Source organism: Crassostrea angulata, chromosome 5 (assembly GCF_025612915.1).
Source record: "Crassostrea angulata isolate pt1a10 chromosome 5, ASM2561291v2, whole genome shotgun sequence".
NCBI classification, from domain to species: Eukaryota; Metazoa; Mollusca; class Bivalvia; order Ostreida; family Ostreidae; genus Magallana; species Magallana angulata.
The window spans coordinates 49,923,757-49,939,519 of record NC_069115.1 but is presented as its reverse complement, the minus strand read 5'-3'; the positions used below and the strand labels follow the sequence as shown (position 1 = coordinate 49,939,519).

Below are 15,763 nucleotides of genomic sequence, written 5' to 3'. Positions count from 1 at the left end.
TATTGTCAATACACTTGCAGCATACATATGAAAATGTAGATATAGATAATTCATTATTATTTAAAGCAGCTGACTACAACAAATTAAGATACAGGTACATTCAGCTACTGTCTACATTTCAGGTTAAGGTTTCAGGAGCAAATCTAATTTAAGTTATGCACATTTAGTCAGATAAAGGAAAGAGATAGAGAAAGAATGTCTAACTGTACATGTCATAACTGTTGATCGTATAAACATTTAAATTAATGTTCTCTGTCATTTTCAAATTATATAAAAAATTGGGCTGACCCATTATTTCAGCTATTTAGATTCTCTTTTTCATATGGATGCTCTGTTCAAAACTTTAATGAATTGGTCCTGTGGTTCTATAGAAGTAACAAAAACAAAAAAAGGAAACGAGAAAAGTTGACAAAAGGAGGGATATTCAAAGCTCACCTGAGTTTTCAGCTCAGGCAAGCTAAAATGCACTTTGTATATAAATCATACTACAAATTGGTGTGTGCTACATAAGCTTTTAATTAAATAATAAACAAGAACACTAAAAGAGTAAATTCATAACTGTCTGATATATGTATTTTAGTTTGATCAATTTTTGTGCTACGAATAAATCGTGAAAGAATTGCTAAATAATTGCGACCTATAAACTCATGTACAAGTTGTCTAAATCTGAACGAAACCATAATCTAAGAAATGTTTTTGATAACAACCACAGGTATTAGAAAGTAGAAGCTAATTCTTGACGCAGATTAAATTAATTGAATTGTGAAACAATGAACGAAAGGGAGACAGATTTAATTAACAGACTGGAGCATGTCAAAGAAATTAGGTGGGTATGGTGTTTTCAGAACCAAAGAGAATTGCATGCACATTTTCATATGCATCATTGCATGGCAACATTTTTCTTTGTCTACCCTTACGTTAAAGCATTAAGCAGAGACTAGATACATGTCTGTTTTGTCCGTACTCTCTCTCTCTCTCTCTCTCTCTCTCTCTCCAACACACTCACAAAACCAGTGACAAACACAAATAGTGAAATACAAGGCAAGCTTTGATGTTCACCTAAATCCAATCAGCCCCAAAATTCCCACATGGACAAACAGACAAATCATGCTCAGGAGAATTGTAGCTGCTGTTTGTCTAAGGTTACTGTTTCCGTCATCTTTTGACTAATTTTAACAAAAAATGCACATGCCTGTCAAAGATATACATCTGAAATTGACACACGGGAAAAATCCAGGATTTCTTCATTTACATGCATGCATGCACTTCTTCAATTACTGAGCAGAGAAATAAACATAAATGAAAACAAATTCCTTTCGAAGATTTTTTTTAATGGGAAAAGTTTACATCTTTTCTCCATCCGGAAGTACTTGGGACACTTTGCACAATTTTTCAACGTTATCATCCGGGTACTTTGCATTTGTGCTGCAATGCAAATTCCCCTTAGACTTTCTATTTTTGGTTGTGTATTGAAACCTGAAGTGGTAGAGGGGGCATTTTAAAATGAATCTGGACTTTTTCTAATGGATGAACGTAGTTTGGGTACAAAGGTATTTATGATTATTGAAATACAGGTAAATATTGATATTTCAAACATGGCCATTGGGATATATACCCCGCAAATGTCGAAGTCACCCGCCAATCTCTTTTCATATATGATTTAACAAACTCCTGAATACCCCGCTTATGTCGCCTGCTGGAATTCACACCTTTTTTAAGACCGACAGTCGATAAACTCTATGCTTAGCCAGTGCAGGTATCAATGAAACTTTAATTGTAATAACAGCTATAACAGCTAGATGTGCATATTACAAGGAAATTCTGATTCCATTATTTTTCTGAGAACTTACACTGAATTTTGGCCCTATGTTGAATATCAGTATAGAAGTGAACAATTTGTAAGTTCAACTCCTCTTCAACCGCTGCATGGAATTTAGAGGACTTTGTAGACTTTGTAGAAGTTTAGGACACAATGTGCAGAAGCGCATATTCCATTATATCTGGGAGAATTTCGGCTCTTTTAAACTTAGAATTTTGGCCATAAATTTAATATTGCTGTATACAGAGTCATGCAAAAAATATTTGTTAAAATGGTATTACATTTCAACAAACACAATAAAAACAACTGGCAAAAATCCATGCAAGCTGTGACAAACAATGTACATGTAATTAAAAGTAACATAAACACATAAGAAAAATTAAACGAAATCCCCTAGTACTTTTAGAGATGACCTTTTAACCAATTGACCAGGATAATTCGTCTGAGAATTAAGTTGTATAAACTTTCAACATATTGCTATCTTGTTATTAAATAGGATGTACCAAACTAAGAGAATAGATTACATATGGATTGAAATACAATATCAAAGAATGGACACAAAATCCTGATCTGCCTTAGGTTTATTTTTGTTCTGACACTGTTCTGCACAATTTTCAACATTCAAGCATAAACATAAATATGTGAATTTTATCATTATATCTAACTCTTTATAGATCTAAGACTGTGCATCTGGAGAAAGTACGCAGCAAACTACGCCAAGAGTTTGAGAACACAGAAAATGAGGAGAAAAGGCTAGAAGAGTATAAGCAAGAAATGGAGTTACTACTCCAAGAGAAAATGGCACATGTTGAAGAATTACGACTAATTCATGCTGATATAAATTTGGTAAAAATATCTTCTTTTTATGGAAATGTTATGCTGTTTGATTTTAAATTTTATATCAAATTTTGATTTTGAATTTTATGCCACGTATTATATCAAGGCTTTATAAGACAGTCATGCATGTTTTACTAATCTCTCTCACCCTTTTCATAGTTCTGATATTTTTCTAGAAAGCAATTTAGTAGATTAAAAAAAAGAGTAGCTTACTTCTGACTGTAAAAAAAATAAACTTTTTAATGAATTAGTAGGCATAAACTAATTGACAAGGTAGTTAGAATTATTAGCAGATTAAAAGTCTCCCAAAGCTTTATGTGGATTTTCTCTCTTGTTTATAATAATAGATGGAGACAACCATCAAACAAGCTGAAGAGGAAAGAAACCGATCTCTAGAGTCAACCAAAAAGTTGTATGAGGAGTTCCGTCCCCTGAAAGACGAGGTGGATCAAATGAGAGGAATTATGGGATTGGAGAAACTGCCCGACCTACAGGAGGAAGAGGAAAAACTTACCCCTGAGTAAGCCATGATCACTTCAGTTGTTATATATGTATATATGATGGAGAAATATCAAAGAAAGTCTGTCACATTTTGGCATAGAGCTCAATATAAAAGAAAGTTAAAGATTAAAATATCAACATCTTTAGTAAAATGCATAATGGTAATTCATTGTGCTTTTAGTTAATTGATATACAAAGATCATTTCAGTAAGAGATATACATAAGCTAATTCAAAATATACTTGTACGTTGTATATGGTTACTGCAGGGTTGTCTCTAAGAGCTGGGAGGCGGGGAATTCACCCGCCTATAACGCTTTAATTCCCTGGCTATTATTGCATTTCAAACATAATGTAGCAATATGCAAGACCCCTAGACCCCCCTTCTACTTTTTTATTTCTTCCTTCTACTTCAATTTTTAGTGACAACCCTGAAGTTACTTATGTTTTATACGCCAAATACCAGGTATCTGTGTTTCAGGTAGTACTTTTTGAAAACCCTGGCAGATCAATTTCTAACAAAGAAAATACATGTAACTTGAAGTTTATATATTCTTTACAATATTGACATACAAGTTATTCTCTTTGTTTACATTTTCAGCTTCTTTGAGAAGCAGAACACAGAGTGGACCAGTGAGCCCCAGCCAGAACCTCCCATCCCCCAGACTATATCTGTCCCTCCCGCCACACCCACACAGATACAGGTACCACGGACCCAGAAACCCCCTGAGCCCAGACAACAATCATTCCGACAACAACCACCTCCCATGAAGGTAAATGTTCCAAGACGAAAAACTCCCATCAAAAATGGGACTGTTTGAAAGGATCTACTTTATAAATTAAGAAAAACTGTGTTCAGGTATTGAATGTACGGTATGACACAAGTAGGAAGTGATTTTGATTGAAGTACTTCATATTTACTTCACACAAAAATTTGTATGTATTGTCAATTTTTTGTAGGCTTGCCTCTCATGTCATCAACAAATTCACCGAAATGCTCCGATATGTCCGCTGTGCAAGGCAAAGAGTCGTTCCCGCAACCCTAAGAAACCAAAGAGGAAGTTGGACGAGTGAGAGCAAAAAACCGTTACCACAGCAGTTCATGTGTACTAGTAGTAGTAGACAGGTAGATGGCGTCTCTAGCAGACAGATAGGCGGTGCCTGTGGGAGTGACTGGGAAGGAGCCAGCAAGCCTTAGTCAGGGTCCACCCCAGGGAGACTACATGTTAGTGTGTGTATAGATGAGGTACTGTAGGCTTCATGTAGAAAGCTTTGGCAAACAATATTTATAAACTCCAGGATTTAAACTAAACAGAAAACAAAATTATCGTTATGAAATAACTTACTACACTATGTGTTCAACAATCAGTGTCCAAGATATACCTATAGGTTATATATGTATTGTTTTTTCTGTAAAGTTATGCTGCTGAACTGTGTATTTCGTTTTGAGTGATTCTAAAAACTGATATATCATATTCCTATATTGTACATGTACTACGCAAATGACAGCTGAACAATATATTAAAATTTTTATACATGATTTACATGAGGGTTGTGAAGTTTAAGACTGTATCTTGAAACCATTCAGCATTACTTGTTTCATTTTCACCTTGCATTGTAAAATACAGCTTGTGCTTCACTGTTTTAAGTTGCAGATATTTTGTCACATTTTCTTTTTTATTATCATGATGTAAGCATTCATGTATTTAGATTTTCTTTTTTTTTAGTAAAATATTAAAAAAGAAAATTATTTTATTTTATCTTTTCACTGTAGAAGAAAAATGAAGAGAATTCTTGCATGCCAAACTTCTCCGAAATATTTTTAGAAGTATTTATCTGCATTTTTATCACTGTTTATTTAGCTTAAATACATGAAATATGAGGGTTGTTTTGAAAAATCAGTCATAGTGTAATGAAAAAAAGAAAATAATGCATGCACCATCCAAATTTATTTACAATGTTTTAATCTACCATTTTTGTCTTATAATTATGAATTTGAGTATAATATCTGTAAATTTCAAATAATTATATTATATGAGATGGCACACAGCATAAATAAATGTGTAATACAAGTGAAAATCACAGTTCAATTTTGTAATGCAAAAAATGATATCAAAATGTAAGGAATCTGGGTATGGCCACATACCGGGTAGTTCTCACTATTGCACCATTGCCTTTGGAGCGAAGACATGATGGTGCGATGAGGATGGTGATTGGCATGATGACTATGACACGATGCTGTAGAAGTGCAATAACAATGAAGCTATAGCACAATGGAGTAATACTGCTATGATACTATGATGGGATAAATGAATTCTTTATTGTGTCATCAATCCTCCATCACACCATCATCAATGCTTCATCACACTATCAACTGTTGTGGGCATGCCCCATTGACAAGCAAAATATCAGAACCTATAGGGAAAACAAATAAATTCATTCTCAATACGAGCAAAGAGTTTTCAAGGACAATATCTTTAGTGTTCAATCCGAGTTGTACGACTTTTGACCTTGTGAAATCAATAAGCTCAAGATATTATGTGGACATCAAATTCACCAAGGACCATCTACTCTCTTGGTGGTACTGATGTGCCAGTTAGTTGAATTTTTGTCAAAGAATTCCTCGTAATGTGTCCCGAGTAATTTCACTGACCTTTACTTAATAGGAATCATGTACAATAAAACTCGGTTATAGCGAAATCCAAGGGACCAATGGAATTACTTTGTTATATCCGTAATTTGTTATCCGTAAACTAAATTCGTAATAATATTTATGGCGAATTCACTATATACATGTACATGTTTTCTTTAACCAGACAATAAATTTTGCTTATTAAGGCTTAAAATAAAAATACATTACTTTGATACCTTTAATTATCGGATTGTGAATTGAAAAAATTATATGAAAATAAATTGATTCAAACTGCCTTGTTAAATGATAGTGCAAACTTTTTTAAACTGTAAAGAATTTCGTTATAAAGGTGTTAAATTTCGTTATCGTTCACCTCTACAGGAATCAAAATTAATTCGCTATATCCGATAATTCGTTATATCCGAATTCGTTATAACCGTAAAATTTTGCAAAGATTTGTAAAGAATTTCACCGGGGACTCAAAAAAACTTTGCTATATCTGGGAATTCGCTATATCCAAGAATTCACTATATCCGTGTTTGTACTAAACAAGTTTTACTGTATTCACCAAGGGGTATAATTGCACAGAGATTGATGTGTGTTAAGAAAAGATTTCTGAAGTTATGGATTGGACAACCCTTTGTCTATTGACAAATAAGTGCAAAACAAAACGTCTCTCTTTTAAAAGGGAAGGGCACAATAAGTGATGCAGAAATGGAAAAGAACTGCCTGAAGATCAAAATGGTTGAAGTATAACTGCCTGAATTTGGAACAAGGGGGTGTTATTTTTACACATTTATATAAAAACTTTCTGTAGAGTAATTTTAAGGCAATTATGTGCGAAACCAATTTGATAGCAATCTCATAGAGAAGTTTTTGGTGAATTTCATACCATGATGCTTATCAAATCATAAAAGAGTGGTATTGGAATTCACATATTGATTGATTGAAACAGGGTTTGAGAAATGTTCAGGCTTCATTGGGGGTATTGAGAGGAGGAGAAATATGGGTCAATAGTCTTATATACAAATATACCAATATCCATCCAAAAGTGCCAATTACACAATAAAGAAACACATGGCATATAAACACAAAAATGTTTTTATTCTGTTTTTATACAGGTTTTTTTTTCAAAGATGATTTTATAAAAAAGGTGAGGATTTTCTTTTCTTATTTTATAATGCTTTTTAACAACTATAAATGCGCTTACTGTAAACAATTTTAGATGCAGTAATTCAAGTCACTATTGTGGCACCTTGAATTAATTACTTTTTTTCTTATAAAAAAAAAACAGGCAGCAGATGAAAGAAATGCAAGAGCTAAAATTACATGAATGTTTACATTAACATACAACATTAAAAGTGCTATCAATTTCCAAGAAAATCACATCAATTTCACCCATGTTTATCCCTAAAAGAAAATCTTTTTAATCCCATTTTGAAAAAAAAAAATGCCATTCATACATATTTGTCATTGTGGAACTTGATAACAGTATATACCATAGCATTTTTTTTTATAAAATAAAAATACATATACATGTAGGGTTACAAAAATCAAACTGAAATGACAATACAATGTACAATACTTAAATGAAATATCTGAAAAAAACTTAATACATGTATCAAATTTATCAATCCATAGCACTTACTACCTATTCTAGTTATTAATCTTAATAGAAAAGTTAAAAACATACAGTGTAGTAATGGTACTAATGGTATCTTACAGAAACGGAGATACAATTCGTGATTCAGTATTGTGTCCAGAACACAGCTAACACTCTTTAAGGTAACAGCTACACAATATGTACATGTGTAGCACTGCAAAATGATGTATCGAAAGGTTGCAGGTAAAGATAATTATCATAATTCTATTGTTATAACACACAATAATCAATAGTGCATGTCTGTCATTCAGACTAAAAAACATACAACTATGTTTCATATACATATTCTGCATGTGAACAGATGACAGAAAATATCTATACAAAAACATAACCTTATCAGAGAAAAATAACCATATGTCACCATTCCATCTTGACCTAAAATCATTCAGCATAGTGACTTTAGTACACATTTTTTTCTCAAGATTTAGCTCCCTCATCCAAAAGAAAATGGGTGTCCATAGGCATGAAACATTTGGCATTACATCCCTATCACCTAAAAAAAAATCCTTACATTTTCCAGAATTGTTCGTTCAATTATGAGTGAACTCCAAACAACAGACACTATCAAAATGTATGAAACAGAGCAAGTGTGCCATCCAAGAAGATGCATAGACATCCTACATAGCACAAGTCCAGTGTTACAATTTGTGTGTTCCAAATACTTGGACAGCGATCTCTATAACTAAAAAAGAAAAAAAAACAAATATACAACACAGAAAACATATATAACAACCTTAACTTTATCATTTTTGGATTCACAAATTGAACTTGTAGTTTAAGGATATATTCAATGTTACAAGTTCATTAAACATACTTTAAAGTACATGTACATAACATAAAATAAAGAGAATCTTGAATTTCCCTTTGTTTATGGAGGTAAAGAATTTTTAAAAAGCTTTAACAATAAGGCGAAGGGTGCCAAAATTACTGTAAAATCTCATTTGATCATAAATTAAGATCACATGTCTTTACCGTTACCTGGGTCAAAGATTCTTTTAAACTTATATAATTCCTAAATGAAACAAGAGGCCCAGGGGCCACATCGCTCACCTGAGCAACAATTGCCATTATTCTGATCAAATTAGCATTACAGTATCAAAATATCTTGACAACTAAGTACAGTAGATCTTGCTAAAAAAAATAGAAAATCTGTCAATTTTTATCCACCTCTTTTTTTGGGTAAATACCAAGCCCCTTTTGTTGTTGTACCTGTAAGAAGATTTTTCTCTATTCCAATTTACCCCCCCCCCCCCTCCATTTCGTGGCCCCCCCTTTTCTCTAGGGAATCATGGTTTCATCAAACTTAAATCTGCATAACCTGTGCTTTCACACTAAGTATTGAGTTTTGGACCGAACACTTTCCCAGAATATTTTTAAAGATTTTCTCTATATATTCCTATGTAAAAATTCAAACTGCCGTCACGGCCCAGCCCTATTACTAGGGACTGTGATTTTGCAAACTTGAATTTACACTATCCGAGGATGCCTCTACACAAGTTTAGGCTTTTCTGGCCAAATAGTCTTTAAAAAGAAGATATTAAAGATTTTCTCTATATATTCCTATGTAAAAATTCATCCCCCATTGTGGCCTCACCATACCCCATGACTATTATTTAAACAAACTTGAATCTTTACGATCTTGGGATGCTTCCACTTAAATTTGGGCTTTCCTGGCCTTATAGTTTTGAGAAGAAGATTTTTAAAGATTTTCTCTATATATAAAAATTTATCCCCCATTGTGGCCCCGCCCTACACCCAGGGACCATGATTGGAACAAACTTGAATCTACATTATCTGAGGATGGTTACAATTTGAGCTTTCTTGGCCATAAAGTTTTGAAAAGAAATTTTTTTAAAGATTTTCTCTATATATTCCTATATAAAAATTTATCCCCTAATTGTGGCCCCCACCCTACCCCTGGGGACCATGATTTGAACAAACTTGAATCTACACTATCTGAGGATGCTTCCACTCAAATTTAAGCTTTTCTGACCTTATAGTTTTTGAGAAGAAGATTTTTAAAAAAAAATTCTGTATATTCCTATGTAAAACATGACCCCCCTCTTGTGGCCCCACCATACCCCCGGGATCCATAATTTGAACAAACTTGAATCTACACTACCTAAGGATGCTTCCATTTTAATTTGAGCTTTTCTGGCCTGATAGTTTTTTAGAAGAAGATTTTTAAAGATTTTGTCTATATATTTCTATGTAAAACTTGATCCCCTAATTGTGGCCCCATCCTAGCCCCGGGGTCCATAATTTGAACAAACTTGAATCTACACTACCTGAGGAAGCTTCCACTTTTATTTGAGCTTTTCTGGCCTAATAATTTTTTAGAAGAAGATTTTTAAAGATTTTCTCTATATATTCCTATGTAAAACTTGATCCCCCCATTGTGGCCCCACCCTACCCCTGGGGACCATGATTTGAACAAACTTGAATCTACACTACCTGAGGAAGCTTCCACTTTGATTTGAGCTTCTCTGGCCTAATAATGTTTTAGAAGAAGATTTTTAAAGATTTTCTCTATATATTCCTATGTAAAACTTGATCCCCCCATTGAGGCCCCACCCTACCCCTGGGGACCATGATTTGAACAAACTTGAATCTACACTATCTGAGGAGGCTCCCATTTTAATTTGAGCTTTTCTGGCCTGATAGTTTTTTAGAAGAAGATTTTTAAGGATTTTGTCTATATATTTCTATGTAAAACTTGATCCCCCCATTGTGGCCCCTCCCTACCCCTGGGGACCATAATTTGAACAAACTTGAATCTACACTACCTGAGGATGCCGCCACACAAGTTTGAGCTTTTCAGGCCGAATAGTTTTTGAGAAGAAGATTTTTGAAAAATACCAACAAATTTTCAATAATTCTCAATTATCTCCCCTTTAAAGAGGGCGTGGCCCTTCATTTGAACAAACTTGAATCCCCTTCACCTAGTGGTGCTTTGTGCCAAATTTGGTTGAAATCTGCCCAGTGGTTCTTGAGAAGAAGATGAAAATGTGAAAAGTTTACAACGCCAACGACAACGACGACAGACAACGGACAAATTGTGATCAGAAAAGCTCACTTGAGCCTTTGGCTCAGGTGAGCTAAAAAGATCTCTTTTTTGTTTAAAATTTAGCCACAATTGGTATTCAATATAAATATCTATGAACATGGTGGATATTCACCTAATTCAAATAAAAAGGGGATAAAAATAGAACTCACTTCATCAATTTCATCATCATCCCCATCGAAGTTTCCGAACTCAATGTCGTGCTCATCTTCATCATCATTGACATTCTCATTGATTCTTGCTGTAAAACACAAACCAAAACAGAATTACACACTGAGACCGACTCCAATTTCAAACTTTTAATGATATAAATTAGCCTGAAATACATAATATTAACACTGAAAAGCAGCCATAACATATTTTTATATATCTATTATCATATCATATATATTCATTGTCATTATACACTGTATTGTACAGGTAATGGAGAATTGAGTTTATAAAGACATACATTTGGCTACAAAGAGAAATCAATCAAAAGAGATTTTTCCTGTCAGAACTACAAAATAAACAAAGTATTTATTAAACAAAGACTGACTTGATTCAGGAAGTTCTCCATAGGCTTTCAGATTTCTGGCTTCATCTGCTGTGTATTTTAGAATGACATCAGCCTTTGTGTCTTGAAAGTCTCGAAGACCCAGTAATATAATATCACCACCATTTATCCAAACCTGTTAAATAACAATTAATAAAAAGCTTTTCATAACACTTCCAATTAACATCATACATTTCTGTCATAATACATTTTTCAGCTTAAAGTTCAATTGAAAAAAAGATCCTCCTTTCCCCAATATACTGTAAAATCCTAACTAAACCTGAAAAAAAACTAGAGGTACAGTGAGCAAGCTCACAATTGATACCCCCCGCTAAGAAAAAAATCATAACGCGTGTATTTTTGCTATTACATGTATAGAAAATATTGGATGAATCTATTTCACCGTCCATTTTCTATAAATAACAACTGCTCTCTTTTTTAAAACTGTTAATGCTAATAGGAGTAAACAAACCAATTTCTATCCTTTGATTCCATTTTATTTTAAGTTAACTGTTAATGCATGAGGACATTTGCATCTTTCTGTTAACAACCATGACTCGAATCAAACGAAATCCACATGTCAAGCAGCCATTTAATATTTAAACATTTTGAATTATTGGTATACTGAGCCCGATTTCTTCCAAAAAAAATTTTTCCACACATTTTCCCCCCCCCAAAAAAATTTCACCGGTGCAGGCCATTTTCAGAGAGACAGGGATGAGAATCTAAAAATAATTTTATGTGGCCCGAGACAAGAAAGCTTTGTGTCAAATTTTAGCTTCTAATATTTCCATCAATACAAGACATGACACAGACAGAATTTAGCATTTTTGAAATATTGACCTTGAACTTTCTCAATTGACTTTGGGTCAAGGTCATGACACACCCTTTGGTCATAAGCAATATTTGTGTGAAGTAAGAACATTCAATGCTTCTCAATAAGGATGATATGGACCGGACATGAATTTTGCATTTTTCCTGCCAGTGACCTTGACCTTGCTTGAATGACCTTGGGTCAAGGTCATGACACACCCTTTGGTCATAAGCAATTTTTGTGTGAAGTAAGAACTTCCAATGTTTCTCCATAAGAAAGATATGGACCGGACACGAATTTTGCATTTTTTCTGCCAGTGACCTTGACCTAGCCCGAATGACCTTAGGTCAAAGTCATGACACACCCTTAGGTCATAAGCAATCTTTGTGTGAAATAAGAACTTCCAATGTTTCTCCATAAGAAAGATATGGACCGGACACGATTGTACAGAGAGACAGACAGACGGACGGACGGACAGACAAGGTGATTCCTATATATCCCCCCCAAACTTTGTTTACAGGGGGTATAATAAATTGCAAGAACCATCCTTTCAGATTTAAGAATCTTTAATTCCTTGCATAAGGGATCTTCATGGAGCACATGGCTCAGTGGTCAAAGGCGTTAGGCCAGTAACCCATAGGTTGCTGGTTAAAACTTGATGTGGTCACTAGGTGTGGTCTTTTGTGTACTTAGACAAGACACTTTCTCTAATTTGTCTCAGTCCAGCCATCTGAAATTGGGTACCAGCTTATGCTAGGAGTAAACCCAAGTTGGACTGGTGTCCCGTCTATGGGGAATTTAATGACTCTCGTCCTCTTACTCACCCTTAGCACCTCTGAAACTGGGGATAAGGGATAAGCACCGGCCTTATGCATTTTCTTGGCCCAGAAAAGGCTTCTTTTTTTTAAAATAAGGGATCTCCAGTAATTTACCATGGTATTTTATGGAAGGGAATTGTACAGAATAATATATAAATTGTTAAAATATAGCAAAGCCAATCTCTGTACCTTCTTTCGTAGTTTTCCTCTGATGTGACATAGCCTCTTCACTCCATCAAAGCACTGCGCTTCTAGGCGACCATTGCCCAACATTTTTGTAACTTGTGCATACTCTAAAACAAAAAGATAAAAAGTGAAAATTTTAATTTTGGCACAAGTCTGGATTTGTTTTCATCTTTAAAACCCTAGCATACTTCAGAGAAACAAAAATAATATTAAAAGTAGTGTTGTAAAATTGAAACAATTTTATTATCGATAATCAAAATGAATCAATAGCCCACAATTGATTATAAAATCGATAATGTAAACTTTCAAATTCCAACAAAGGTTGGATTTCTTCATCGTAAGTAAGAGATATCAGCATAAATTTTGAAAATATCTATTTATAAAATTTATAATTCATAGCTAGATCAACATGATCAATAAATCTATTGAATGAACTTTTCTTCAAACAAATGAAATATATACCGGTACATGTGTTCAGGGACCAACCTATGGCAAAATTTTAGGGAGATTTCATTTCTCCCTCACATAGAATTTGAAAAAAATAGGAAGAAGTTTGAGAAATCAGGGACACTTCCATTATTTCACAAATATAAACAGATTTATTCTTAATTTAAACTGGATTAGCAGCAAGTCAATAAAATATTTAAATTAAAAAATCTATTCTTGATCTAGCGGAAGCTGCATTCCACCAAAAAAACGCTTAGAAGAATACATAGCCAAATGTAATATGTTTACATTAATACTACATGACATATATTCAATACTAAATGGGATTATCTTTATAGCTAACAGGAAAGATCATTAAAGAGTTACCCTACATGTAGCTTGTCCAGTTGAATACTCACTGTATTTGTATTAATGTAAACGAATAAAAATCATTTGTGTGAAAACCTTATAAGCTCTCATTTTTTCACCCTTCGTGTAGGTTTGGTATTTTGAAGCTTCAGATTACAGGCAAGTGCTTTGATCAAGCTTCATGTAAATTGATCTTACCTTGCCCATCCTCTTTGAAGACCAACTCTCTTTTTTCATTTTCATTCTCATTCTTTCCCCTTCTCCTGTTCTTTCCTCCCTTTCCTATAAAAAGAATTTGTATTTTTCTTCTTGATTCAAATTTTATTATAATAAGTAAATATAATGGTTGTGACAAATAACCTGTATTTACCAGTTACTCTGTTTCTTAGAAAAAGTACCTTGTAATCCAAGATTAAAATAAGCTCTTGGAAACTCCAATAAGAAATAAAAACATGCAATACACAATGTTTATTTCTCTTTGTGTGACTGATTTTTTGGTACCATTGCCTGTCATGTTTTGACAACAATGATTAGAACTGTAGAAAAAGTTGTTTACAGATGTGTCATCAAGCTTTATAAAATCGCTTCAACAAATAAACAAATTAGAAGTTAGACATTTGTTCATTATGGGATAGTAAAGTGTACTTTAAATGTTGAGTACTAAAGACCAAACATGGAAGAAATCAACAGATCTATATTGTAACAACCAGTGGTTGAACATGTTCAGCGATGTTGAACCACAAATGATGTTTTTTTATTGAAAAGAAACATAACTCGAAAAATGTAATATTTGATATCTAAGACGTCTCTCAACAGATAAAAATATACAGTACTGAATTAAATTGATAATATTTGACGGAAATTATTAAATAGAAAATGATCTCAATACGCAATATGTTAAAAATAATCCGCCATCTTTCAATACTTTTTACCTTATTTTTTTGCTATATTTTACCTTTATTCTTCGGCATTCTTGTTATTTACAACGAATCAGAAGTAAGAAACAAATTAGATTGTTTCCTCAATGTTTTTTTCAGACAAAAAGATTGTTCCCAACCACGAGAAATCCTCGAGTGCAATTACACCGGAAGTGAAATGCGTCTATTTTCTGAAACTGGCCCGAAAGGAATGCGGGACGGTTCGCCCCGAAAGACCTTTCGCTCCGAGACGTTTCGCCCCGAGATGTTTCGCGCCTATTAATTATGTGGTAATTATGCAGTAAACTAATTAACACCATTAACTTCTAGCTTGACATTGAGGGCCTCCAAATTAGTTATAAAAAAGGGAAAGCTGATTAGACATTTGATTATGATTGCTTTATAAACATGATTATATGTGCACACGGATAATGATTTGGTACATTATATAAATTCAGATTTTTTCAAAGACAATTTAAAAAGAAGGATTTTTAATGCAGTCAATTTTAATATTTTGTATAAATATTTATCTTAAAACATCGCATTATATATATCGTTCTAAAAAATATATATGATTATTGCGATGTATTTCGTATTAATATTTACTCATTATATTTACTTAAATTAAACACTGTGTATAAATGAAAAAAAAAATGTTTTCCGATGATTTATATATATAGCCTGGATAAAACGACACTAAAAATAAGCAAAATTAACAATATTTTTTTTTTAATTTTCAATGTTTTCAAGTTGTATATTGTATATATCGTTATAAATTTTTATATGATGAATTACGATGTATATCATCATGTCGCATATGTATATGTAACCGCTAGTTCTCATAATTAACACCCGTCTCATAATTAATTTCTCCTCTTTAGCTTGTCATGGAGCGCCTCCAATTTAATTTTCACACCTTTATAAGGAGACCGATTCAGAACTTAATAACGATTGCTAAATAAACATAATTATAAATCTTCACGTGGATAATCGTTTTATACAATATTAAGTTATCAGTGAATGTGCCACAATAACATTGATCATATGTTTTCAAATGACACGCATATATATCTATTTATAAATATTTATCTAAATATTATTATTTTATAAACATCGCAATATATATATAATAATAATATATAATAAATAATATAGGTGCGAAACGTCTCAGCGCGAAAGGTCTT

The 15,763-nt window shown here is 33.2% G+C and overlaps 2 protein-coding genes across 2 annotated transcripts; one reads left to right on the top strand and one right to left on the bottom strand.

The window, feature by feature from the left end:
* The first annotated feature begins 666 nt into the window (after positions 1-666).
* Positions 667-5,106, top strand: LOC128183307 (zinc finger C4H2 domain-containing protein-like). Its single transcript, XM_052852264.1, has 5 exons — positions 667-826; positions 2,494-2,665; positions 3,004-3,176; positions 3,757-3,928; positions 4,116-5,106. Exons 1-5 carry the CDS (start codon positions 771-773, stop codon positions 4,227-4,229), a joined length of 687 nt encoding a protein of 228 aa, XP_052708224.1. The 5' UTR covers positions 667-770; the 3' UTR covers positions 4,230-5,106.
* A 1,768-nt stretch (positions 5,107-6,874) lies between these two features.
* Positions 6,875-14,778, bottom strand: LOC128185746 (eukaryotic translation initiation factor 1A, X-chromosomal-like). The gene is made up of 6 exons (XM_052855388.1): positions 14,618-14,778; positions 13,861-13,944; positions 12,871-12,974; positions 11,053-11,185; positions 10,667-10,755; positions 6,875-8,132 (listed from the first exon to the last, which is right to left on the bottom strand). Exons 1-6 carry the CDS (start codon positions 14,631-14,633, stop codon positions 8,127-8,129), a joined length of 432 nt encoding a protein of 143 aa, XP_052711348.1. The 5' UTR covers positions 14,634-14,778; the 3' UTR covers positions 6,875-8,126.
* Positions 14,779-15,763: the final 985 nt, after the last annotated feature.

What these genes read in the sequence shown, in the direction of transcription:
- LOC128183307 (XM_052852264.1), top strand. Translation starts at nt 771, where the DNA reads ATGAACGAAAGGGAGACAGATTTAATTAACAGACTGGAGCATGTCAAA. An exon ending in GAGCATGTCAAAGAAATTAG is followed by an intron (nt 827 to 2,493) that starts GTGGGTATGGTG and finishes AACTCTTTATAG; the next exon opens with ATCTAAGACTGTGCATCTGG. An exon ending in TTCATGCTGATATAAATTTG is followed by an intron (nt 2,666 to 3,003) that starts GTAAAAATATCT and finishes TTATAATAATAG; the next exon opens with ATGGAGACAACCATCAAACA.
- LOC128185746 (XM_052855388.1), bottom strand. An exon ending in CTTCAAAGAGGATGGGCAAG is followed by an intron (nt 12,975 to 13,860) that starts GTAAGATCAATT and finishes TTTTTGTTTTAG; the next exon opens with AGTATGCACAAGTTACAAAA. An exon ending in GAGGAAAACTACGAAAGAAG is followed by an intron (nt 11,186 to 12,870) that starts GTACAGAGATTG and finishes GTTATTTAACAG; the next exon opens with GTTTGGATAAATGGTGGTGA.